Consider the following 27,131-nt stretch of genomic DNA (forward strand, 5'->3'; position numbering starts at 1 on the left):
TGATGGGAGGGGATTTTGCTAGGAGAAGAGCGAGACTTACAGGCAGCAGGGATCACAAGGGCAAATGCCTTGAGTGTAGAATGTGCTTGATGTGTCCGTGGAACAGCACATTTTCCCACGTGCCTGCAGTGGGACAGGAAGGGGCTGGTGCTCCAAGAGGAGATGAGAATGACAGGACCAGATTGCTTAGGGACTTGGGGACTATGGTGCGGAGTTTGGATTTTATGGAGAACAAGAAGGAAACTGTTGAACTATTTTGAGGCAAAAAGAGACAAGATCTGTGTGAATTAGAATAAGTTGCCACCTGTGAATGGAGTGGGGCTGGGTTTCAGCCCCATCTCCCCTTTGGCTTCTCTGTTGGGTGGCTGGGTGCAGTGCAACTGCACAGCTGTACACTGCGGCCCTCAAGGGGCAGGATTGTAGACGTGTTGTCTTGGTTGGTGGCCATGTAGAGAAGATTGAAGTGGGCATGGGTGAATGCGGGGAGATCCCTTAGGAGGCCATTTCATTGTCCAGGGAGGAGATGATGGTGCCCAGTCACAGAGGCTGGGCACAGAGAAGGTGGGTATGCGAGGCTGGATTCTCTCCTGCTGGTAGAACTTGCAGATTGACTGATTGGATGGGGAATGTGAGAGGAACAGAGGAGTTAACACTTTACATGTTAAAAGTTTAAATTTGGGAATTCCCTGGTGGTCCAGTGGTTAAGACTACTCACTTCCACTGCCGGGGGCACGGGTTCGATCCCTGGTCGGGGAACTAAGATCCCTGCAAGCTGCGTGGCACGGCCAAAAAGAAAAAAAAAAAAAGTTTAAATTTGCCGAAGCCTGCATCAATTAGGAATAACTCTACCAGCCATTCTTTATATTCTCCCTCTTGTTTACATGGATTAAAACTTCCTTGGGAAGGATTTTGGTGACTATTTTACAGTTATTTTAATAATCACCGTTATTAAATTTATAGTCTTTTTTGTGCCCCTGATGTTGGTACCGAGGTGTTTATTCAGTAGAGTGTGAGTGCTGAGAAACAGGCCACCACAACAGAAACTTTGCAAGGCAAGTCCGAATGTTAAACTCTAGGAAGAAGGCCAAAACAGCTGCTGTGATTCACTGAGCTGTGAGTTTGGAAACCAGCCCTCTGCAAAATGGTAAAGTGCTGAAAAGTTACAGAGCAGCTTGAAGCAGAATTTTAAGTTTACAGAAATTGTCATGTAACCAAAGCAAGTAAGATGGGAACAAATAGTGTGGGGGGAATGTAGCTTCGTGACTGTAGGCTTAGTACTGCTGCAGTGCTCCCCCGAGTCAGCTGTGGTTTGCACCAAGGCATCGGTGCATTTGATTTGGCAGGAGAGCAGAATGTGTTGACCATGCTCATCTCTTATACTTTGATGCAGTCTATTAATCAAAAAGCTTTATTGTGAATTTAGTGTTTATTGTTATTTTTTTATGCTTAAATTATGTTTAAAGACAAGCACTGGGAGATAATATGTGACCGGAAAGTCCTCCCCTCTCCCTCTGCTTTCCTTTTAGTTCGGTGGGAAAATTAATCTTGTGAGACGAGAGGTTTGGGTTTTGTAGGATTTTCACTGATGATCCTTTGCATAAAAATGCAGCTACCCTGGAGTTGGAAAAAGGTCCCTAGAGATTCTGATATGTGCCACTCTTAGTTTTCACAAGCAGATGGAGGAAGAAATACAGGAAAAAGAGACTGAAAATGAATAGGCGAAGGGAGGAAAAAAAATAGTAGAGGGAAGCATCAGGACGATGGTTTGGTACAGCTGCACAGTGAATTTGGCACTAAATCTTTTGGCTAATTGAATCAAACACGAAAACTTGTTGGATTATATAATTGTCTACTTAGTGGAAAAAGAAAGCCCTGTACACGTTGGTTTAGGTGACAAAAATCTGTTTAGAAAAAAATGGTTTCTTTTTATGTAGAACGTTAAATAACAGTAGATGGTAGCTTCAGCTGTGGTTAATTTAGAGTTACTTTCAAAGGGATAAATATTTTCTTCCTCTTTTTGAAAAGTAAGGAAGGAATGGTGTTAAATTGTAACCCGGTAATTGCTTTTCTGACAGCAACATTTGGTCAGTGACACAGTAAGGGACATTGTTACCAATCCTCTAACTCTCTAGGGGCAGAAGTGAGAAAACCCAGAATAGAGGACAAAGAGGGGGCTCTGCAAGGTCGATATTGCTGGATTATATTGAATTCCACCCTCTTATATACAAACAGCACATTTCTTCACCTGGAGTCATCTTTCCTTCAGGTCTCAGCTTTAATCTCGTTCCTCAGAGTTCTTCCCTAACCTTCCAATTTAAAACAACTTCCTCTGTTAAAATCTCTCACCTCATTCTTGTTCGAATTCTTTTTTAACATTTACCATCATTTCCACTTGTACTTATTTATGCAATTATTTACTTACTATCTGCCACCCCAGCCCTACTACCCCCCCACTATATTGTAAGATCCACAAAGACAGCGATTGATTCTTCCAAAACTATTTATTGAGTGCCTGCTACGTGTCAGCTAGGAGTTGGGGATGCATCTGCTCCTGGAGTTTAGATTATCCTCAATTCTAGTGTATGCTTTTTTTTACGATTGTATCTCTAACATTTAGTACAGTGCGTGGTTCACAGAGAATGGTTAGTAACTAGTTGTTGAAAGAATGAAGATAGAAGTCGTTGAGGATTATTTGCAGAGCTCAGAGGTAGAGTGGAGTCAAGGCTTAAATCTGTAGTTCAGGAATATAAACATCTTCTGAGGCTGGGGGCTCGTTTTTCCTATCACAGGCTGAAATTTCCTGCTCCCCCTGCCTCTGTGGTGCTCCTTGGATGCGCAAGAGTTTCTCTCTGACCACGGTGATCTCCCTCTCTGAAAGAGGAAATAAGAAGAACCCAGAGATTATGAATGATTAATTGGTCTGAGATGAGTTCTGGGCTCTTTAGGTGACTGTATTACACATGCAGGGTCCAAAATGACATCTTCTAAAGGATGAAGAGTATGGAGTTTTTGTCTAGAGGGTTCTCTTCTCGTCAAATACTACTTGTTTTAGTTTGGCAGATGAATTTGTAGGTAGGGTGTGTGCATGTTTGTGTGTGTATTTTCTTCCCCAGAAGGAGTTTTGAATTTTTTCCATGCCACTCGAATAAATATCAAAGCAACACAAATTTTCAGCAAATACCATGGACGCCTGAGATACTTTTCACTACTTCAGCCTGAGAATGTTTTAGGGCAGCCTGACTTTTCTTTCAATATAAAGTAGAACCCCCTTAGTGTTAGATCTTATTTTATAAACTGCATCTGGGGAGTATATATAGTTTAAGAAGGCTGCAAGATAAATGTCTGAAGACTTCCGTGTGGTAGTGATCATTTTATTATTGGTGAACACTTATAAAATACAGCAATTTTAATTTTAATATAGTTTGTACTTTTCTTTTTTTGGCCATGATTAATCTAAACCTCCAGCTGTTTCTTTATATTACTTATGATTAAAGATGGGAAAGCCATCTTTAATTTATTTAATACACAGTATGAACAAATGAGTTTTCTACCTCTGCGTACATAATATAGTATAAAAATTATAAGGGGGAGGTAACTGGAGAAACGTGCTGTGTTACTGGTGGAAGCAGGCATTCTGACACTCAGACATCAAAATGGAGACCAGGAAATTAAAGATCTGAAACAGCATGTGAAAAATAATGTCTGGGCCCCCTCATTATGGGGATAAATGGCTATGGAGAATGAGATGCATTTTGGGGAATTACTGTATCACTGGAAGGTGCAGTAAGAAATGAACATGAAGCATCAGGAAGAGGTTATATTTGTTTGGAATTCTTTGCTTAATTATAGTATTTTATACAATGATTTCTATGAAAAAGTGTTTAGAGAAAGATCAGACTACTGGGCATATACCCTGAGAAAACCATAACTCAAAAAAGAGTCACGTACCACAATGTTCATTGCAGCACTATTTACCATAGCCAGGACATGGAAGCTACCTAAGTGTCCATTGACAGATGAATGGATAAAGAAGATGTGGTACATATATACAATGGAATGTTACTCAGCCGTAAAAAGGAATGAAATTGAGTTATTTGTAGTGAGGTGGATGGACCTAGAGTCTGTCATACAGAGTGAAGTAAGTCAGAAAGAGAAAAACAAATACCGTATGCTAACACATATATATGGAATCAAAAAAAAAAAAGATTCTGAAGAACCTAGGGGCAGGACAGGAATAAAGACAGACGCAGACATAGAGAATGTTCTTGAGGACATGGGGAGGGGGAAGGGTAAGCTGGGACGAAGTGAGAGAGTGGCATGGACATATATACACTACCAAATGTAAAATAGTTAGCTAGTGGGAAGCAGCCGCATAGCACGGGGAGATCAGCTCGGTGCTTTGTGACCACCTAGAGGGGTGGAATAGGGACGGTGGGAGGGAGACACAATAGGGAGGGGATATGGGGACATATGTATATGTATAGCTGACTCACTTTGTTATACAGCAGAAACTAACACACCATTGTAAAGCAATTATACTCCAATAAAGATGTTAAAAAAAAAAAAAGAGACTCCACAGCTTAAATAAGTGGAATTCTCAATGACTAAAAATGCTAACAGAGAGTAATTTGTGAATTTGAGAAATCTTCTCTATTCTTGTTTTAAGCTACGTTGTTTATTTCTGAAAAAATACACAGTGTCATTTAATCCAGATTCTTTGAGGCATATGAATATTTAACAATATACCAGTTAATGACATTATTGTGAGTTTTCTTCTACTTTGAGAAATTTTGGAATTAAGAGGGAGCGAGGAATGTTGGAGAGGTACCCCTATGCTAAGAAATACTGAATGTTTATCCCTGTTCATCAGAGCAGCTCTCTGATGAGTCATGCTAGCACCCCTTCAGCAGTGGGAATGTCTTTGATTCTGGTGTGTAGAGGCTTCTTGAGAGCTTGGACTTTTGAGGAGTCTTTGCAGCAACTGGCCCCATGTGACACTGGCCAAGCTTTCCAACTAGGGGATCTTCGTCCCTGATACACAGGGTCCCTGAATGAGCTGCTGACTCATTCAGATACACCCTGACCCAGTATACAGGAGCATCTCTCCCCAACTGGATTTATACTGCTGAGATTAGATTGCATTCAAAAGGGAGCTATTTTATAAACATCTGCTTTAAATATGTATGTTGTTTATGACTACTTCATGCCTTGCTGTGTTTTTGTTCTTCTTTTTGAGGAACCAGTGGGTGAGGTATTGACTGTGATTGCTCAGGAGATGGGGAAAGAGAGGGGGAGGGATCAACGTTTTCACAGTGACCTTTCTCTAACAGTGCTCTTTGCCAGCAGCTGATATTTCTTTCCCCAGTTGCTTTTCTCCGTACATGTTCTAATCCCTACGTACATGTTCTAATCTAATCTAATGCATTTCTTACTAATGACTTAAAGTAATGGCATTTATACAGGAATGTGCAAGTATGCCTTGCTTATTCTACAAAAATAGATTTAAAAAAAAAAGAGAGAAAACCTCTGCATTTTGATTTCTGCCTAAAACTAGTGAAAATCTAAACTATTATGAAGTACAGAAAAGCTTTACATTTTAGGGTGAGCTCAGCCATGATCCTATTTTATGTATTAAAATAAACTACTTCGTTTATGTTTAGGTTGTCGATAGTTGGGGTCCATAACTGCTCCAGGGGCAAACAAGTAACAAAAGAGAAGTTATAAGGACTGTATCCCCTTCAGAACAGGGAGTGTGGCATTTAGCTTTTGTATCATCTTGAAGGTCACAGTAATCGCTTTTGATTTAAACATTTTCTTACCATTTTACCCATGCAGCAGACTAATCTTTTAAGGTTAGTCTTCTTAAATAAATCTGGAGTCCTTCACACCTTTCTTTCAAATCCCACATTTAATGTCAGTCAGTCTTGTTTAATCTATCAAAACATATCCAGACTGATCACTTTTTACCTTCTTTACTGCTACTCCTCGGTACATGTCCCCGTGGCCTAGATTATTTATTTGGTTGCGCCGGGTCCCAGTTGCAGCAAGTGGGCTCCTTATTTGCGGCATGTGGGCTTCTTAGTTGTGGCATGCGGGCTTCTTAGTTGTGGCATGTGAACTCTCAGTTGCGGCAGGCATGTGGGATCCAGCTCCACGAGCAGGTATGGAACCTGGCCCCCTTGCATTGGATGTGCCGAGTCTCAACCACTGCGCCACCAGGGAAGTGCCATGGCCTAGATTATTGTTGTAAATTTTCTCCCAGTCAGGCTTCCTAATTTTACCGTTGACCTCTTTCAGTCATAGCAACCAGAATGAACCTGTTAAACTTTAGTGAGATTTTGGAATGCAGTATTGTATTGCAGTTATGGGCACAGACTCTGGAGCTAGGCTGTCTGGGTTCTTATCTAGGTCCTGACATTTATGGTGTGTTTAATCTTGGGCAACATATTTAAATATAAAATTGGAATAGCTGTAGTGTATGGATTAAAAGAGTTAATAGTATCTACGTGGTAGACACTATTATTAGTATTAGTATCAGCAGCAGCAGCAGTGGTAGTTGTAATAGTAATAGTATTAGTATTTGAACAACTATTATGTCATCCTTTGACTCAAAATCCTCTAAGAGCTTCCCATTGCATTTGGAGTAGAAGCCACAATCTTTACAATGACCTCCTAGGCCCTGCACAATCTCGTCACTCTGATTTCTGGACGCATCTCATTTTCTCCCTTGCTTAGTCTCCTCTGTATTATGGTGCCTGTAGTGTACTCCCCGCTCTCCCCCAAGCACGTATGAGTCCTGAAACTGGCTCATTCAGATTCTTTGTATTTGTTCTTTCCACTTACGGGAAGGCATCCCCTCAGATATCTGCAGAGCTAACTCACTTCCTTCACTTCACATCACCCTCTCCATGAAACTTGATTATGCTATCCCAAATGCCAACAATCCAAGACTCCCTATGCCCCTTCCTCCTTTCTCTTTAGCCGTGTAAGTTAGATGAAGTTATTTTTTGTTTTGGTTTTTGTCCCCCTGCATTAGAATGTAAACTCCATGATGGCAAAGATTTATTTTTCGTCTCTTGTGTCCACTCTGGAATCCCCAAACTCTCGAACAGTGTCTGGCATATAGTAGGCATACAATAAATATTTTTTGAAGGAGTGAATGAAATTATGGCACCTTAATAATGTTAATTCTCTGCTCAAACCCTTCTGTGGTATTCCTGTCCCTTACAGAGCTCGGTGCCCTTGGCCTTGGCCTCCATGGTCTGCCACATCTCGGCTGCCAGCTGGTCTCTCTCACTCCTAAATTATGATTTGCAATTAACCATTTCCTGTCATTCTGGATACTGAAAACACTATAATTTCCTCCTCATTTCTGACTAGCTAAGTCTTATCCCATCTTTGAGGCCCCCCTAAATTTTTTTTCTTCTGTGGCACTACCCCCCCAACTACTTTTGATTTCTTTCTTCATTGTTTAACCTCCTCATTGGGGTGTTATCTAGAATTAGAGATACTGAAGTGTGTATAGTCACTGGCCTACCTAGGATGTAGTTCTTAGAATGTGATCCTTGTTCAGCATTATCAGCATCTCCTGGTGTGGATGCCTGGTGCACAGAAATTATTTCTGAACCTCTCCTAAGACATAACAAATCAAAAATTCTGGGGGTGTGGTCCAGAAATGCATGTTTTAATAAGGCTTTGTGTATTTCTGATGCAAGCTGATGTTTGAGAACTGCTGGACAAGGACATCAGCGTGATGGACCAGACTGGGAGTGTCTGAATTAAGGGACCAGTTGAATCTTCAAAGTTCAGCAATCCCCAGAGATGGGAGGAAACTAAAATGGGTGTAGGAGGGCCAGAGGTAGAATGTTCCAATAATGAGTAAACAAAAACTTTTCTCTGAAAAAGAAACTAGGAAACATGTCTACAGGATAAAGGACAATCAGGGGAATGGAACTCTGTTAGTAAATGCTTATGTCCATGATTCAGATTTTCTTCTTGTGGAGTAAATTTTGGACAGTAGAAGGTTAGCAGAGAACTTGGAAGTTGTGAGATTAGCACTGGGCAAATCTTGAGAATGGTAAGCCATGCAAAGTCTGAGGCAGCACATATGGCCTTTCCTGGTAAGCGTTTGGGGTGCCAACTCTGAGGCTGGAATATTTTGACAGGAGCTAAAATTGAGGAAGAAGGTACAAAACCAGATTCTAGTCGTCTGTTGAAATAATATGTCATGATAGGTATCTGATCACTGATGGGAAAAGTGAAGGACAGACAACCCAGTTATTAAGGAAAGGAACCTGTGTCTGCAGAAGAGCTTGGAATGGAAGAACCTGAGGACTGAGAAGAGGTTGGTGTGAACTCTTGGATGGAGGTTAAATGGCCTCAGGGGTGGTGTTTAGAGGCCTGGGGTGGGGGTGGGGCGGTTATCACAGAAACCATTAAAGTCAACAAATAAGTGTCAACTATGTGTTACATATCAAATTAAATATTTTACTTGAACACAGGTAATGTACCAGTATACATCTTTCTATCTCTTTATTGCCTGAATGATAATGGATTGAAATCAAACACTTAAAATAACTGGCTCTTTATAAGGACTTATTTTAATCACATAATTGTGTTTGCTATGTGATACCAATCTTTTTGAATTTTTTTCCCCTAATTTCAAACTTGAATTAAACTGTACTTCAGGCACCAAGAGAATATGAACACATGTTCAGAAGGATCTTTGGCTTCCTGTTAAAACTGACCTATCATACACATTATAGTGGGCACTGAACTTAGAAAAGTTAACATGTTCAGGGCTTTATATTGTTTTGCATGAGATAGGGTGAAAGGTCAATTGGGTAGATTTCCTCTGCTGCTGTCCTTCAAGAGTTCTGAGCCCCACGTTGAGGTTCATGCTTACCCACACCACACCATCCCCACCCTATGGAATTAACCTGGATCTGGAAGTGTGGTGCAGGGGTTCTGATGAACCATGACTGATGTGACTGAGGCCATTCTGGGAGGTTGGCTATCTCAAGATCCTGAGGTTGATCAGCCACAGACTTGTTCAACAATGACTTGTCAGTGAGAATCATCCATGTATGTCTTTTAACACATGACCTGGTTCAGAATTCAAGAAAGTCACTATTCAAAACTGAAAGAAGAAATAAGAAGGGAGGAATATCAGGCACTTAGACAACAGGGAGCTGATTGGGTCAGAGATAATTCCATCTTAAGGGAGTTTTTGTCAGTGTGGCAGACGAGAGCACGTAGAGAACCTTTTACGTGGGTCTTTATATCCAATCAAAATAGTGTTATAAAGCCAGTTTTACTTACAAAAAAACAAATTGTGGGACAGTATTATGTTCCTGTTACTTTTAGTGTTCTCAGCATTTGTATGTTTTGAGACTTTTTTTGGTTTTTTTCTGTCTTTAAAAAATCATAGGTCACCTTGCAATCATAGTTGAAATAATTACTATTTCTCTTTAAAACATTAATGTGTTAATTTGACATAGGTTTTAATAATTCAGAATGGAGGGAATTTCCTGGTTGTCCAGTGATTAGGACTCCACGCTTCCACTGCAGGGAGCACGGGTTTGATCCCTGGTCGGGGAACTAAGATCCCACATGCTGAGCGGACTGAAATGAAATGAAATGAAACAAAATAAAATAAAATGAGAGAGATAAAAAAAAAAATTCTAAAAAAAAAATCTATCTATCTACCTACCTATCTATCTATCTATCTATAAAGTTCAGAATGGAACCCAAGGACTTCCTTGTTTGGAATAATATGAGAGAGAGCCTCAACAGGTTCAGCATTTCATTTGTTCAACTTCAGCCACATAAAAAAAGTAAATATAAAAAAAATTTTTAAAAACTGGAATAAAATATGGAAGAATTATTTTATAATTATAACATGTGGAAAGACTTTTTAAAAGTATAACACAAACCTAGGAATGTAAGAGTTAATGGCGGATTAAAAACAATGTTGTAGGAAAAGAAATTTTGCCTGGCAGAAATCATATGTCAAAACAAAGTCAAATGATAATAGTGATAGTGAATGGGGGGAAATTTTTGACTCATAAATTCTATTTTGAATTTATTCTGCAGATACAATCTTACATGTAAGAAATTACTTATGTACATCATTATCAAATGCAGATTTTTTTTTTAGTACAATATTAGATTGGAAATAATATCTGCCACTAGCATGGTGGTAATTAAATTATGGTTCATCCATGTAATGGAATACTGTGCTGCCGGATTCCATTTGAAAATATCTCAAAGATATGTACATTTTTTTTAAAAGATGCAAAAATAATTTAACTACAAAAATAGCCAGAAAACAGTGAACAAAATGGCAATAAGCACATGCCTATCAATAATTACTTTAAATGGATTAAATTCTCCAATCCAAAGACATAAAGTGCCTGAATGAATAAAAAAAAAAACAGGCCAAGACTCATCTATGTGCTGCCTACAAGAGGCTCATTTAGATGTAAGGAAACACGCAGACTGAACGTGAAGGGATAGAAAAAGGTATTCCATGTAAATGGAAACCAACAGAAAGCTGGAGTAGCTATACTTATATCAGACAATGTAGACTTTAAAATAAAGATTCTAATAAGAGAAAAGTTTCCCTTGTGCAGTGTTGGTGGGAATGTCAATTTGGTTCAGCCACTATGGAAAACATTATAGAGGTTCTTCAAAAAATTAAAAATAGAACTATCATATGATCCAGCAATTCCACTTCTGGTTATTTATATGAAGGAAATGAAAACACTAATTTGAAAAGCTATGTGCACAGTCATGTTCATCACAGCAGTATTTACCATAGCCAAGATTTTGAAGCAGCCTAAGTTTCCATTGATAGATGAACGGATAAAGAAATTGTGGTACATATATACAATGAAATATTATTACTCAGCCATAGAAAAGAATGAAATCCTCCCATTTGTGACAACATGGATGGACCTTGAGGGCATTGTGCTAAATGAAATAAGTTAGACAGAGAAGGACAAATACTGTTTGCTCTCACATGTGGAATCTTAAAACATATATATATTTATACACACACAAGATATATATATACACATATATACATATATATACACACACATATATGTACACATATATATATATGTGGATACAGAGAACAGATTCGTGATTGCCAAAAGTTGGGGAGTTGAGGGGTTGAAGAAATTGGCGAACTGTTTTTTTTTTTAAGTGTAAATAAATTGAAAAAAGAAAAGCAAAATGGGGTATAGATTATAAAGTGTTTGGTATTGTATGCATTGACATCTCTTGAAGCATCCATAAGAACAATATCATTGGTATCTCCTGAGGGTAAGTCAGCTGTATGTCTGGGAGAAAGGGCTGGGAAAGAATATCATTTCCTACTTTATCACCCAGTCCAAAAATTAAATTACAAAAAGTGTCTGGAGAAGGAAAAAGCAGTCATGTGTAATACAAATATATTGTTTTAATCTCTAACTTGGCATAGTGAATACTAGAATATTTCTTTTATTTTCTGGGATATACTCCAAAAAAATAAGACACTTCTCATATAAAGATGATAGTGTATGATATTTTATAACACAAAGTGAATAATAAAGCTTTATTTTGGAGTCTTGTAGTAATTCCATAGGAGAAGGTATTTATAGTTGTAGATGTCACATCGTCTACATTTAATTTTATGTCCCTGAAATGTCTAATGTGCTGATTTGGTTTTATAGTAATCTTTTATATGGCAGCTTCAACTTGTTGGACACTGTGGGGAGCTAGCAAGTTGTGGAGGATTCTGAACTGCCAGAAAAGATGCCATAAAACTCTCAAGGCAGGTGAGGATGGGCTGCTGCTCAGATTAATTGTACTCATTTTATGCTACCTGGGTACAATGGAAAATGCCCTCTTAAAATATATATAATTATAATGTGTTCATGGCAATGTGGAGTGGGAGAAGCAAATGTTTCTGTGTACTTGAAGATGATGAATTACAGTTACGACTTTTCATTTGTTTCCTTTCAGCCCCTCCACATTTTGTCAGGTCTGCTTTTAATTTTGCGTCCCACATTGATTTATTTTCATTCCTTTAGATTAAGCAGACGTCTTTAAAAAGATTTTTTTGTTTTCCATTATCGAGAAATAAAGGTCATCTTGGCTCAGGCACCTCACCCTTGCAGCTTTGTCTCACATGGACCACAAGTGCATCTCAGGATGTTCTCTGCCCTAGGACAACTGTTTTTTTGTTTTTGTTTTTGTTTTTCCATTTGTAGGTGAATTAGCAGGAGTATACAATCTCAGCCCCTGCTGTTTTGTTCTGGTAATGAACTTTATTATTGATGCCCTTTGCTGATGAGTCTGGGAAATACTTTTAGTGCCTATGCATAATATGGAATAAAGAGCAGTAGATCAGATTGTAAACCAAACACAATAATTTGTTTGAACAAACCGTACAACCTTGGGACCAAATTTCTGGCAGGCGGTTCATACTGTCTGCTAAAGCATTTGGCCAGCAGATGGGTTATATCATCCCACTCAAAGGAGGTTCTCATTACTGGTATATCTTTCTATTTTGGAGGTTGCTGCAACCTTTTTTTTTGTTTGTTTAATTAATTTATTTTTGGCTGCATTGAGTCTTTGCTGCACAGGGGCTTTCTTTAGTTGCCGCGAGTGGGGGCTACTCTTCGTTGCGGTGCACAGGCTTCTCATTGCGGTGGCTTCTCTTGTTGCGGAGCACGGGCTCTAGGTGCGCGGGCTTCAGTAGTTGCGGCACGCAGGCGCAGTAGCTGCGGCTCGCGGGTTCTAGAGCGCAGGCTCAGTAGTTGTGGCGCACGGGTTTAGTTGCTCCGCGGCATGTGGGATCTTCCCGGACCAGGGCTCGAACCTGTGTCCCCTCCATTGACAGGTGGATTCTTAACCACTGCACCACCAGGGAAGTCCTGCTGCAACCTTTGAACCCTTGGAATTCAACAGATTGGAGTCAGCTCTGGCTTGAAGAGGGCAGATCCTTTTTCCTTTGACATTAAAATTACATTCAAGGTATGCATCTCATAACTTTTGAAGGGATCAGTTGTGCTCTCCAAGTCATAAATTCTGGAAAATGGTCCTGTGCTATTTATATTAATACTTGTAAAGATAGGAAATGCTGCTTTTCCAAGACAGTCCATTCATTCTGGGTGCTTTTAACTGTACTTTGTATTTGCTACGACCTGAATGTTTGTGACCACCCAAAATTCGTATATTGAAATCCTCACCCGCAAAGGTGATGATATTAGAAAGTGGGGTCTTTGGCAGATCCTTAAGTCATGAGGGTAGAGTCATCATGAATTGGGTTAGTGCTCTTATAAAAGAGGTCCCAAAGATACCCCATCCCCTTTCACCATGATAAAATTATGAAGACGCTTATACTATGAAATATTCGATCCCATTTGTGAGAAAGATATTCATTAGAAGGTCTGCTTAAGCTAATATCCAGAGACCAAAACTTATTCTTATTTGCCCACTATAACAGTTCCCATGGATGAAAGTGTTTCATAAAATAGCCATATTTTTTAGTCAACATGTTGGTAACTATAATGGTCTGAATGTTTGTGTCTCCCTAAAATTCATATGTTGAAATCCTAACATCTGAAGACGATGAGGTGGAGCCTATAGGAGACACTTAGGTCATGAGGGCGGAGCCTTCATGAATGAGATCAGTGTTCTTATAAAAGAGACCCCACAGAGTCCCTGGCCCCTTCCACCGTGTGAGGACACAGGGAGAAGGTGCTGGCTATGAGCCAAGAAGAGAGCCTTCACCAGAACGTGTTCATTCTGGTGCTGTGATCTTGGACATCCGGCCTCCAGAACTGGGAGGAATAAACTCCTGCTGTTTATAAGCTACCACGTCTGTGGTATTTTGTTATAGCAGCCTGAACAGAGTAAGACAGTATTGATAGAAAATTTGCCTCCTCTCCATTAATTCTTCCTCTAGCCAATTATCTCTTTGAAAATAAAATAGAGGAAATCCATTTTTTTTTTCTCTTCAAATATGGTGAGGTAGAGAGGTGGTGAATCTTTTTTTTCAGGCAGAAAAATTCTCACTTCCTCAATTATTCGCTATGTGAAATGATTGCCAAACCTCTAACCATGCTGGCCAAACTCCATGCTTCTCAAAGTTCTCCTTAATGTAGCATGCCAAACGTCTGATAATGTCTTGTACATGAACTGCACAGGTTACAGTGGGATCGTCACCTCTTCCGTTAAGATTGAGTTTTTGTTTATGTGTTTGTTTTGGTCAGCAGTCTCACACATTGGCTCATTTTTGAGTTTGTATTTGAGTAATGTTATGTTAAAATGAAATGCTTCTCAATCAGTGGAGGAGCAGGGTATGATTGTCTTATCTACCAAATATTTCCTTTATGGAGTCTATTTGGAGTCTTTGCTGTATGTCTCTAGCCTGGCCTCTGAGCCCAGAATGTAAAACTCAGCCATGTATCAGACATAATCAATTAGGCCCATAGTGTCTCTTTCAGATGGAGAAATGCTGCCTGTAGCTAGAAGCATAATGGGTCAGCTATCCCCAAGACAATTTCCAGGTTCAGCAATTCAGTAGGAGGACTCAGATGATTCAGCATATCGTCATATTGATAGCTATGACTTTTTACATTGAAAGAATACCAAGCAAAGTCAGCAAAGGGAAAAGGCACATAGGCAAAGTCCAGGGGAACCAGACACAGCTTCCAAGAGTCTTTTTCCAGTGGAGTCACAGAGGATTAGCTTAATTCCTCCAGCAACTAGTTGTGACAACACATGTGAAATGTTATTTGTTGGGAAAGCTCATTAGAGACTCAGTGCCTAAGGTTTTTATTCGGGGCTGGTCATAGAGGCAACCTCTGTACCAGAATTCCGAACTCCTAGAAGGAAAGCTGGTGTTCATCATAAATACCTTGTTTGTACAATTCAGATACAATGAGCTGTTCTTATCTGGGAATGGTGGGAATCCTCTCCAAATCCAGCTTTCCAGACGCCAGCTGAGGATCAATCCTGCAAACTAAGATTGAAGTCTTAGGCTTGCTATGTTATCTCTTTTCTGTACATTTAAACAGATTTTAATTTTAATTTTAAACAGATTCTAGCCTCTTGACCTCTTACCACCAAGTGAGGCCACATGAAACATTGGAAAGAAATGGACTTTGAGGAATACCCAAAGTTCCACTTCCAGCTTTGCTAGTAACTTGTTGGGTGACTTTGGCTAAGTTAACGTATTTAACCTTATTTTCTTCATCTATGAGTTGGATGTAATAATGCAAACTACATAAGGATTTTGTTGGGAACAAATTATTTTATACACCCACACAGATAAAATATAACATCCCTTGTTCCTGAATCCACTCATTCAACAAATATTTATTAAGAATCTACTGTATGCTAAACACTTTGATAGGTCCTGGAGGTGTGTAGTGCTGAGCAAAAAACATCCTGCCTTTCTGGAATTTACAGTCTAGTCGGAGAAAGAGACTTTAATCTTGAATAATAATCATGCAAATTAATATGTAAATACAATTTGTCATAAGTGCTCCAAAAGAGAGGTAGAGAATGCAGTGAAAATGTCTAATGGGCACTGACATACTTGAATAGGTCAGGGAAGTTTCCCCCAAGGAAATGGCATATGTGTAAGAATCTCAATGAATTGAACAGGCAGTGGCTGCATCAAGAGATCAGAGGTGACATTAGATAAAGGTTTTGCATAAGCTCTTCTCCTCAGGGTGGGATGGAGCAGGCATTGTTGGAGAACTGAAAGAAAAACTGTGTAGTTGGAGCAGAGAGAGCAAAGGGCAGAGAGATAGTGGGTGAGATTAGAGAGGATAGAGGTAGTCAAGGACCACATTGAGGTAAAGTAGCTTGGCCACAGTGCTAAGAGCAATGGGAAGTCATTTAAGGATGTTTAGCAATGGGGTGACATGATTAGATATCTAATTTTTTTGAAAAGATTAAGTCTGCTTTGTAGAGATATGATTGGAGTGGGTATAGTGGGATTTAGGAGGCTATTGTGGAAACCTGGGCTAGTGATGATCGTGATTTGAGTTCGCTTGCTTGGAGATGGAGAGAAATGGAAAGATTTGAGAAGGTGTATCTGCAGTTACTTGCTAAATTATTTTAGTGCACAGTTTAAATTGAACTGTTTTTACATAGATTTTTTCCCCCACTACAGTTGCCTCCACCCCTTATCTGTGGCAGATAAATTCCAAGACCCCCAGTGGATGCCTGAAACTGTGGATAGTACCGAATCCTATATATACTCTGTTTTTTCCTGTACATACATATCTATGATAAAGTTTAATTTACAGATCAGACACAGTAAGAGATTAACAGCAATAACTAATAATAAAATAGACAGTTATAACAATATACCGTAATGAAAGTTATGTGAATGTGGTTTCTCTCAAAATATCTTATTGTATAAAGTTAATGCCTTTTTATCTTAATTAAGCACTTACCATGCACTGTGGCCATGACTTTTACAGTTTGAGGCAAGACAGCAAATCTAGCATGAATTTCTTTTTCTTTCTTCACAGTTTCACAGATAGATTTGTTCCTAGCGTAGATCTTAGCAACCTCAGCTTGTGCTTTCCTTTTCCTTATTAAATCAAGAACATTCACCTTTTCATTTAAAGGAAGCACTTTACAGCTTTCTTTGGCTTATTTGAATTACCAGCATCACTACTCTTGTGCTTTGGGGCCATTATTAAGTAAAATAAGGGTGACTTGGACACAAGCAGTGTGGTACTGTGACAGTGGATCTGATAACTGAGATGGCTACTAAGTGACTAATGGACAAGATACACTGGACAGAGCGATGATTCACATCCCAGGCAGGACAGAACGGGATGGCAAGTGATTTTACCATGCTACTCAGAATGGTGTGCAATTTAAACAACTTATAAGTTATTTATTTTTGGAATTTTCCATTTAATATTTTCAGACCATGATTGACTCTGTGGGTAACAGAAACCTTGGGTAAGGGGACAGTATTGTACTAGCATCATAAAATCTTGAGAGTTGGAAGAGATATTTGGTTCTTGAATGAATAACTCTGGTAGAGAAAAAGATTGAGTTGCATAACTTGCTGAGATTTGCACATCAACTCCCTTACACATTTATCTGTTGAGTGGAAATAATAAGATACTGTCATTAGACATATGTATGGACTTAAGTGTATCATCCACTTTACATATATGAACTCATTAATTCTCACCGCAAGCCTATCAGGTGCTATTATTACACACATAGATGAGAAACAGATGAGACACAGAGTTTAAGTAACTGACCAATTTCAAACAAGTAATAAATGGTAGGTCTGAGACTGGCACCCAACTAGTTTGTTGTCAGATCCCTATGGCCAACCACAATGGCAAACTATGACCCTTAGGCCAAATCTGGCCCATGGCTGTTTTTGTACAGCCAGCCAGAACACTAAGGATTATTTTTTTTTAATTTTAAAAAAGTTTTAAGGAAGAAAAAAGGAGAATCGTGACAGAGATTGTATGTAGACCACAAAGCCTAAAATATTTACTATGTGGCCTTTTACAGTGAAAGTTTGCTGGCCCCTATGCTAACCATTCCTAAGAAAATGTGTTTCTTGAATAGAAGTTGAGCACCACTAATCCTTACAGATGAAGGACATGTCTTTCATAAAATGAGTTATTACAGAGTAAGAACAGTATATACTCAGAGCTCCTTCTGTGGTCGAATTATTTTTCTTGATTTTTGCAAATTTAAAATTAAGACTGGGAAAGTTTCTTGGGAAGTAGGAGAATTATCCCTCTGAGTGAGATCAAAGGCAGCTGGGCTGGCGCTGAGTTACTGAATGTGATGCCTGTTATTAAGACAATGAATTTCAGCTGGATTTATGGGCCGATTTTTTTTTTTTTTTAGCATTTTGTAGATAGGATATATTAGCCAAAAAGCTTCCTGTTTTAAAGCCATGATTTGTTTTTGGAAAGAAAAATTAGATCAGCTCTAAAAATTGATGAATTCTGGTATTATATCAACAACTATTTGGAGAAAAAAAAAAAAAAAAAGACTAACTAACAATGCCATTTTTCCTCCCCAGAGCTGTAAGTTCATTAGTAAGAAAGAACATAGCAGGGTGTTTTTTGGTTTTTTGCCTTTCTAAATAAAAAAGATTTAGATTTTTGGAGAAATTCTGTTATTCATCTAAATTTTCGTAGGGGGCTAAATATTAAGCCACTTAACAAATATTTATTAAACCTTACTATGGTGCTAGGTATTTTGAGGGACTTTGTAAATATGATTACAGAAGGTTTTTTTTTTTTTTTTTTTGCTATGATGTGATTTTCATTTGATAAATGGTTGTTGTAATAGACCACACTCTATAGATGCCTTACATGTTTCTTGCTCATGCAAACTGTATTAACTGTTTTCTAACAGAGTCAGGCAGTGGCTCTAGAGTTTACGTTTGGTCACAGTTGGGCTTCCATTTATCTTTTCTTTGACACCATCTTAGACTGGTTTTGGTAGTGGTTGATGGGTACCCATTATTCAAGCCCATTTCTTCAATCATCTCACTTGATCCTTTTGGTTGTTGTGGGTGGATTGGGTACTAATTATAGTTGTTTAAATTATGATATTGTCTGGTTAGAAAATTTCTTCTGTCTATTCTGTTTTTCCTTTTACTTAGATGATTCAGATTGTTGAAAAGAGTTTTATATTGAATATTTTTCTGATTGGAAGATTAGGGATTGTGCATAAAGTTGAACTCTCTCTTTTTTTAATTGTAGGGATTTCCAAACATTTATAAATGGAACCCACTTTTAATAGTCATCATACGTGGGCAGTCTTATTTACTCTTTATCTTCTTTCTCCATTGTCTCCCATCTACCCCTAATAATTTTAAAACAAATCACAAACACTACTTCCTTTCATTGAGTAAATACTTTATTATTTGTCTCTAAATTATAAGAACTCTTTAAAAAATATCAATGCCATTAGCATGCTACAACATTAGCAATAATTCTGTAATATTGACAAATACAAGTTAGTGTTCAGATTTTCCTAATTTTCTCATAAATACCTTTTTACAGTTGACTTTTCAGATCAGGACCCAAATAAAGGCCATGATGTATGTTTGGTTGAATTGTCTCAATTCTGGTGATATACTATAATAGTTTCCCTTTCCTTTTTTCTCTTTTGCCATTGATTCTGTAGATCAGTTGTCTTCTGTCCTTATATTTCTGATAAATTTGTGGTATAAATTTTAGTGGAATCTAAAGTATGTGTCAAATGTAGGTTAAATTTTTTGACACGCATACTTCATAGATGGTGAACAAGTTGGACTGTTGAACTGGTTGGCAAGAACTTGTGAGTGGTGCACGTCAGCACTTTCTTCTTTTACTTCCCCCAGTTGAGTAAGATTTATTTCTCATCACAGTCACGATAGTGAATAGCAGGTAAGAAGAAACAAAAGTTTCTACGTAATGTTATTGAACAAGCCTGCCTTTGACAGAATTACTTATTTATTACTTGGTTTTGCTTTTTTGTAATTAGCAACAGTACTGAAGCAACAGGAGTCCTTATTTGGCATAGGCTTGCCAGACACCGTCAGACTACATATTTTTAGGTTTGCCTTCTGAGTCATTAGATTCCATAACATTTCTGTCTACCCAAGGGTCTGGCCAACGTTACTTTTCTTTTTTTTTTTTTTGAACGTCTTTATTGGAGTATAATTGCTTTACAATGGTGTGTTAGTTTGTGCTGTATAACAAAGTGAATCAGCTGTATGTATATATATGTTCCCATTACTTTTCCTATTAAGGATGATGAAATCCTTGCTGTTAATTTTGTACTGGAAATTATAAGTATAAAAATCCATCCAGGCAAAATCTATAAATTTTTTTGTGTAGAAAAAGTTAAGAAAGAAAGCTATCTTTAGTCATTTTATTACGCAGAAAAGAGACTTAAAAAGTATTCCTTTTACTCTTATGAAATAAAATCTTGTATTGCCTATTTCAAAATTTATTGTAAATGATAAATAGGTCAAGTTTTCTTAATTGATTAAGCCCTGTTTGAAACTTTACAAATGAAATTTTGTTTTTTAAAGAATAGTTAATTGAAAAAGTACTCTTAAAATATATTTGCTTCAGCCCTGACAGCTTTAATGAAAATGACTTTTATTTTTCCTTAAATATCTATTTCTCATAATGGTGAAAGTTATTGAGAAATACATATTTCTAGAAAAATATCTAAGAATGTTAATATTTATTTTCATGAAAATGTTTTCCTTTTTTTTGGTTGACTTTGAATTTCTTTCTTTATGTGTCTTACACTTATGTGTATTTTGTTTAAAGTATTTTCAAAATTTGATGATTACCTTGGGTCATATGAAATTGCTTTTAATTGATTCCTATAATACATTAATGCTATATATTTCATTTTCAATGATTGTCTACTGTTTAAGGAATACTTAACACTGTCTGACTTTTTTCTTATTGGTAACAATCAAGTGAGAGTCAGATGATATAACTCAGTGCCTAGAATGTTAAAAAGATGTTAATTTTGTTTTCTTAGTCCTTTGGTCCTCCTATATCCTAAGGTTAAAAAAAAATGCCCTGGCTGCTAACCTTTGGCATTTTCTGATGCACTTGTTTCTTTTATGAATTTTTCCAACATGTCTTTTCCCGATAAGCATTTTCCTTAATAGCTTCTACAGGTATTTTGAAATGACTCCTTAAATCTATCTACTTCTACTAAGAAGAGGTGTTTTGTTAGGTTGAAAATAATAATTCATTGTAAAATGGTGACTCAAAGCTGTATTTACTAGGGCAGTGCTGATTTTAGTCCGTTTTATTCTTTAAAGAAAAAACAAAGCACTGAAGGTGGTGTAAATGTGGATTTTATAGACTTCCTATATACAAAAATTCATTGATAGGAGGAAAAAATTAAGATTCTCTTTCTAAATATTTGTTCCCAATTCATCATAATTTATTTTAAAAAATTAGGATCAGTCTCATGATTGGATCTCTTCTTTTTGTACATGTGCTTTGAGGAATATAATGTGCTTCTGGACTCACTGATGTGTGTAATAAATCAGTGATGACTTATAGGTGACAGTGAACCTTGTTGATTAGATAACATTTAGGAGAGTTTGTCTTTGCAGATAAAAACTTTGTGCATTTTATGGAAGTGTTTCTCTTAGTGTTGAAATCCTCTGTTGAGGGCATGCTTTACCTTAAAAATAAATGCACTTTTTTACCATTAAAATAATTCATTATTTGGCAGTCTGTCGTTTGGCAGTAATATAACCAATTTTAATCGCCTAGTTTTTCAACAGCTCTTTGTTTAGCCTCATGTAGATGAACAAACCAGAACATTCCCATAGGTTTAATGAGGTCTCTAATCACTGCGGTGATCTGTAAAGTGTGAGGAGTTAGCCTCTTGGTAAACTGTCTTATGTTATTCCCCCTGTCTTTGCAGATAAATTATTAGTCATAACTGTAGCAACAAAAGAAAGTGATGGATTCCATCGATTTATGCAGTCAGCCAAATACTTCAATTATACTGTGAAGGTATGGTATCTCTTTTAATTCATGGAGATGTTAGAATATGTGCCGGAAGTACATTTTTCATAACAACAACAATAACAACCACAACATGATCTGCAATCCCCAGAAGGATGATGAAGTTGGGTTAAATAATGGTGTCAGTTTACCTATAATTGGTTGTTTTAAAGATACGTTTTGGCCTTATTAATACTCTGCCACTCAGACAATAATTTCTTAATATTTGCTAATGCTTTGTGTAAACATGTTCTGTAAAACAACAGAAAAATATATTTATACTTATATTTCTTTTGGGGGGGTCATGTACAGGTACAACATAACTAAGATTTGACAGTAATTTTTTTCACTTACTTTGAAGAATTTTTTTCTGTAATGGGTTTGTCTACCCTGAGAATTGGAAACATTACTGTGAAGGAGATACCTTTTCTGTTCCAGTATTGAGAGGTGCTTTTCCTGTTTTTTTGTTTGTTTGTTTGTTTCAGAGGAATTTAATAACATTATAAAAGTATAAAAGGGTTTTAGAAGACTTATCTCCAGGGAAATAGCTCACTGATAAATGATCAGAGGAAACCTGGGGTATTTGGTAGGACTAGTAAACTGAGCTGTGAAAGGCCTGCCTTTAAAAAAAAACAAACAAAAAAACTTATTTATTTTCTAATAGAAATTAGGCTATGTCATCCAGGTCTTTTTCACATGCAGAGGAGAATAGGGAAATATCCCAGGTAGGAAAACAAATAAACTTAGTACATTTACAAAAAAAAACAGCAAAACAAAAAAAAAAGGGAGAGAAAAATTGCTTTTTTGCCTAGGGAAGAACTGAACTGTTTCAGAATGTAATGCACAAAAAAGGTAATATTTGCTACCTAGCCACTGGAAGACTAGGTACAGATGTTAATATAGAATAACTATTAAAGAGGCTAACTTTGCTAGAAAAGAGATGTAGATGTTTAATGTAGGATAAATGAGGAATATGTTAGAGAAGTTTGTTAGAAGGGAAATATTGTAGTATGCATTGATAGGGGGCAATATGAAAGAAAAATCAGGGTAAAATAATGCTGAAATCCAATGAGGGGCATCTCAAGGGGAGAGTGTGGAATATTTTTTACATGTGAGGCACTGTGTTAGGACCTTCACATATGGTATGCTGTTGTTTCGTTGTATAAACCATGTAAGGTAGGTATTACTTTACTTATTAGTGAGGAAAACTTGCTCCAGGGTATGCACCTGTAAGGCGTCAAATGTTGGACCCCAGCCCCGTTTGACTCTCTGGAGTTTTTGATCCTCCTGCTGTCTTTCCATTGTGAAATGCAGGGGTTCTCAAAGTGTGGACCCAGACCACCAGCATCAGCATCATCTGGGAAATAGGAATGAGGATTCTTAGGCGCACCCTCACTTACTGAATCGCAGACCCTGGGAGAAGGGACCAGCGTCGGTGTTTTAACGAACCCTCCACGTGATTCTGATGCATACCAAAGTTTGACACACGGATGCTGTGGAAAGAAAACAGAGACTAGAGCTTAATCAACACAGTGCTGCACAGAGTAGGCGCTCAGAAGCACTTAGGTCTGGTATGACTGCAATATTGGAGAAGTCCAGAAGGGTTGTAGAACAGAAGTGTAACAAATCGTAGGGCCAGAGGAGGTCACTTAGGGCAAAAACAAATAATTCTATTAGACTAGCCCCCGTATGAATCCAGATGCCCGCCACAGTTTGAGTTAACATTTATCCCTTCCGTATAAGTAGTGATGAAGTGCTCACTAGAGATTTGAGGCTGGGAACCCCACGAGCTCTTGTATTTGGCTCAATGTTAAGTAAATTTGGAACTAATAATATTTATTTTCTAAATTAATTTGATCTTTTTCTTTTGTATTTATTCTTAATTTCATTCCCCCTGAATTTCACAAATCTTTTAGTAGATCCTTATTTTGGGAACTTCAGACTTTGTTTTGGTGAAACTAAGATACAAGGCGTGTGTGTATGGTGGAAGGGGGCATAGACCTGCCTCCTGCTCCCTCACAGCCAGGTGAGTCAGCAGGCATATGATTCAGGAGGCAGCGGCTGAGGCTAAGCAAACAGAGCCGAGAATGGCTGCAGACTTAGCCCTGAGTAATCGTGCTTAGGCGATTTCTTGTATTGATAAATTATTAAACTTTTGAGGGTAACCTAAGCTTAAGATTTTTAAGGTGAAGAAGGTGACGTTTGACTTGATGCCCTCTGTGTTTCCCTGGACAACCCATTTGGTTTCAGCAGGAAAATCGCTTAAGGGCCCCGGCCAGGAATCACTGAGTTTCCAGGGCTCCCAACGTTCATCAGACAGATTTCCTGCCAGATTGAAAAGTGTTATGGAAAGTTTCTTCATTTTCTTTTTCATTTCAGTCTGAATAAAGAGAAATAGGATGTGAGAAATAATTTCTGGGGCTTCCCCCACCAACCCCCAGCTTCCTTGGATTAGACTCCACTTTTGAAATGGTAAAGTTAGGAATGGCATTTTACAGGGTAAATACTATTGAAGAATTGTGACCTAACCTAGGCATCAAATTTTTTTCTGTTTAGCATCATGACTTAGTGTAACATTTAAAGAGTGATACTGTGTTATACTGTACAAGTTGCTGGTGACTTCCAGTTTTTATAATACTATCATAATCTGAGTTTTGCCCAGGGATGAAATGTTGATTTCATTTATAGGTCCTTGGTCAAGGAAAGGAGTGGAGAGGTGGTGATGGAATTAATACTATTGGAGGGGGCCAAAAAGTGAGATTGATGAAAGAAGTCATGGAACATTATGCCAGTCAAGAGGATCTGGTTGTCTTGTTTACTGAATGGTAAGAGAAAGAACCTGTGGCTTTCTAAGTCTGTATTAAATTATTTTAAAAGAGTTGAAATTCGTATTTGTAGATTATATATTAAATTATTTTATTCACATGGGATCATTGTTTTAAAAAGTAGATTTTACTCACAATTATAAAACCATGGTCTGACGTAGTTATGTAATATGATCAAATTTGATGAGTTACCATAAATACCAATGGGAAAACAGGGCATGAGCTAAAATTTTTGTGAAATTCATGTTTTAATCCTCACTTGAGATGGAATAAAGATCATATTGAATTTTTCTATTGAGAGAGCAACTCAATGGATTCTGGTTGTCTGGGAGAAAATACATCATGTAAGTTATAAGTGAGAAATAAAAAAGCCTATGTTTAATAATAAAGAAAAACCTTTCTCATCTGTAAATATCTTTTCTTCTACTAAATTTGGAGTGTTCACTTGTTTCCATCTTCTTCTCACATGTTTTTAATAATGTCAAGTTGTCATGAGCCATTATTGGTTGCTACCTTTCTTCCATTTTCTCTACATTCGTTTTTTTTTTAAACTTTTTTTTTTTTGACCATGCGGAGTGTGGGATCTTACTTCCCTGACCAGGGGTTGAACCCACGTCCCCTGCATTGGAAGCGTGGAGTCTTAACCACTGGACCGCCAGGGAAGTCCCTCTACCTTCCTTTTTATTTTTATTTTTTGGTCATTAGTCATCATTTTAAATCCCTTTGCATTTTCCTCTTTAACTTAGGAAAATTATTTTATATCTCCTCCTCAATTTGAAAATCCAAAACCACAGATTATTACAGATGAAAGTAAGAACAATGCTTTTATGCAAATGTTAAATAAAGGCAGAAATTTTGAAATGAAATGGACATACTGAAGTCCTGGTGCCATCAACACTTACAGGTTTTGAAAGGGTCCATATACTTGCATCTTCAGAATTTCTCTACTGTCTCCTGGGAAAAAATAAAGTTCTGCTTATAGTTATTTATTCTTGCAACATGAGATGTGGTATAGATGGTGTTAGCTTGTGTACTGAGAATTTTTCTACAGAATCTATTATTACATATTTTTTTACCCTTAGAAAAAAGAGCAGGAAGTTGTTAATAAATGGTTTAGATTAAATATTGAGTATGTTTGGGTTAAAATTACCATGGATTTTAAACAACCATTTTGGTCAGCTTGAAGTTGCCACACCTATGTTTTGACTTTGACTTTGGGGCAAGTTCTCCTTGTAGAAGTTACCACATATGAGCCAGTAATAGTTTTGGATTCCCAAACCTCTTTCTGCATTTTAGGAAGAACTCCTCTTTCTCTCCCTTTACTCTCCTATCAGACTGTCCCTCCCCGCTATCCCCCATCTAAGATTTAGGCTTGGAAGAAACTGGTTTAATAAGGGGCAATTTGTTTCTAATAAGAAAAGGGACACTGTGAGATATCTGAAGACTGCTTGAGGTTGCATTTGTTTATTTAGATGATACTTTAAGATCCAGTGTGACAGAAAAGACAACAATAAAATTTTAATGGAAGGTCCAGTGTGTGCCAGGCACTGTTAGTATTTGGGATTTATCAGTGAACCAAAGATAAAATTTCTTGACAACTCCCTCTGTGAGAACAGCCAGCTAACCAAAAACATGCAGGCCCAACTCAGCCAAGCCCTTGTCTAGGAAGAAGCATTAACATTTTCTCTGTCATCTCCACCTGCCGTATCTGTCCTACTGGAGAAACCTAGGGATAATGAATAAGTAAACAAGATAAAGAAGGATGGACAACTGGTGTCACTTTAGAGCTCTTTTCTCTTCTTTTTTTTTTTTTTTTTAAACAACACCTTTTTAAAAAAAGTACTGTGTACAAGTGATCAATACAGTAGAAATTGTGGGTAATCCAAGGTCTGGGAGAAATGAATTAGACTGTAAATTATTTGAAATAGGAAAACCATTTTGCAACAATATTGCTCATCTCCTAATTAAGCTTACCTCTGGTTAAGGCTACAGTTCAGAATTTATTGTAATTTTAATATATCAAACAAATTCCTACTTCTTATATGATTTTTTTAAAGGACAGTTTAACTGTACTCATTAGTTTTATGGAAGCATAGGTTACTACTATATGAAAAACATACCAATATTTATGTACTTAATAGTTTAAATAGTATTTTTTTAAAAAAAACAGCTTTGTTGAGGTAGAATTTATATACTGTGACACACTTATTTTAAGTGAAAAATTCAGTAATTTTTATTAAATTTACAGAGTCATGCAGTTATCTTCACTATTCAATTTTAGAACATTTCCAATAACCCACAGTGATGCCTTGCGCTCATTTAGATAGGCTTTTGTGAATTAATTTGGAAGCAATTTTATAATATCGTTTCCATGGGATTATGTATTCTAAACTGACTTTTGGATGAGCGTTTAAAATTAGAGACTGGGTGTTTATAAATATACTCTGTAAGTTAAGATTTATCATGTTTATTTCAGATAAAAATAAATATTTTGCAAGGGTTTGGGTTCTACTTAAAACAAAATGAAAACTGAAGCTCTCCATATGAGAAAGTACCACAGACTTTTTTTCAAGTTATTTCATACTGCAGTGTGTGTGCACGCACGCGCGCGTGCATGTGTTTTATTGCAATTAAAAAAGTTTGTAAATCTCCCTTTGATTAGAACAACCACTAGTAAATATAATGGATTTAATGACTTTAATGGACAAAGCGTGATGAGTTCTTTTGAAATAGGCTCATAAAGATTTTGGGGACAAATATT

General features: G+C 37.3%; 1 protein-coding gene across 1 annotated transcript in view; it reads left to right on the forward strand.

The window, feature by feature from the left end:
• The window catches only part of PLOD2 (procollagen-lysine,2-oxoglutarate 5-dioxygenase 2), a 98,228-nt gene that overhangs the window by 18,279 nt on the left and 52,818 nt on the right, over positions 1 to 27,131 (forward strand). The window contains exons 2-3 of the mRNA XM_061193580.1: positions 21,463 to 21,554; positions 24,234 to 24,370. Coding sequence (XP_061049563.1) covers positions 21,463 to 21,554; positions 24,234 to 24,370 — 229 coding nt within the window. The remainder of the gene's footprint in view (positions 1 to 21,462; positions 21,555 to 24,233; positions 24,371 to 27,131) is intronic.

Source organism: Eubalaena glacialis, chromosome 6, assembly GCF_028564815.1.
Source record: "Eubalaena glacialis isolate mEubGla1 chromosome 6, mEubGla1.1.hap2.+ XY, whole genome shotgun sequence".
NCBI lineage: Eukaryota > Metazoa > Chordata > Mammalia > Artiodactyla > Balaenidae > Eubalaena > Eubalaena glacialis.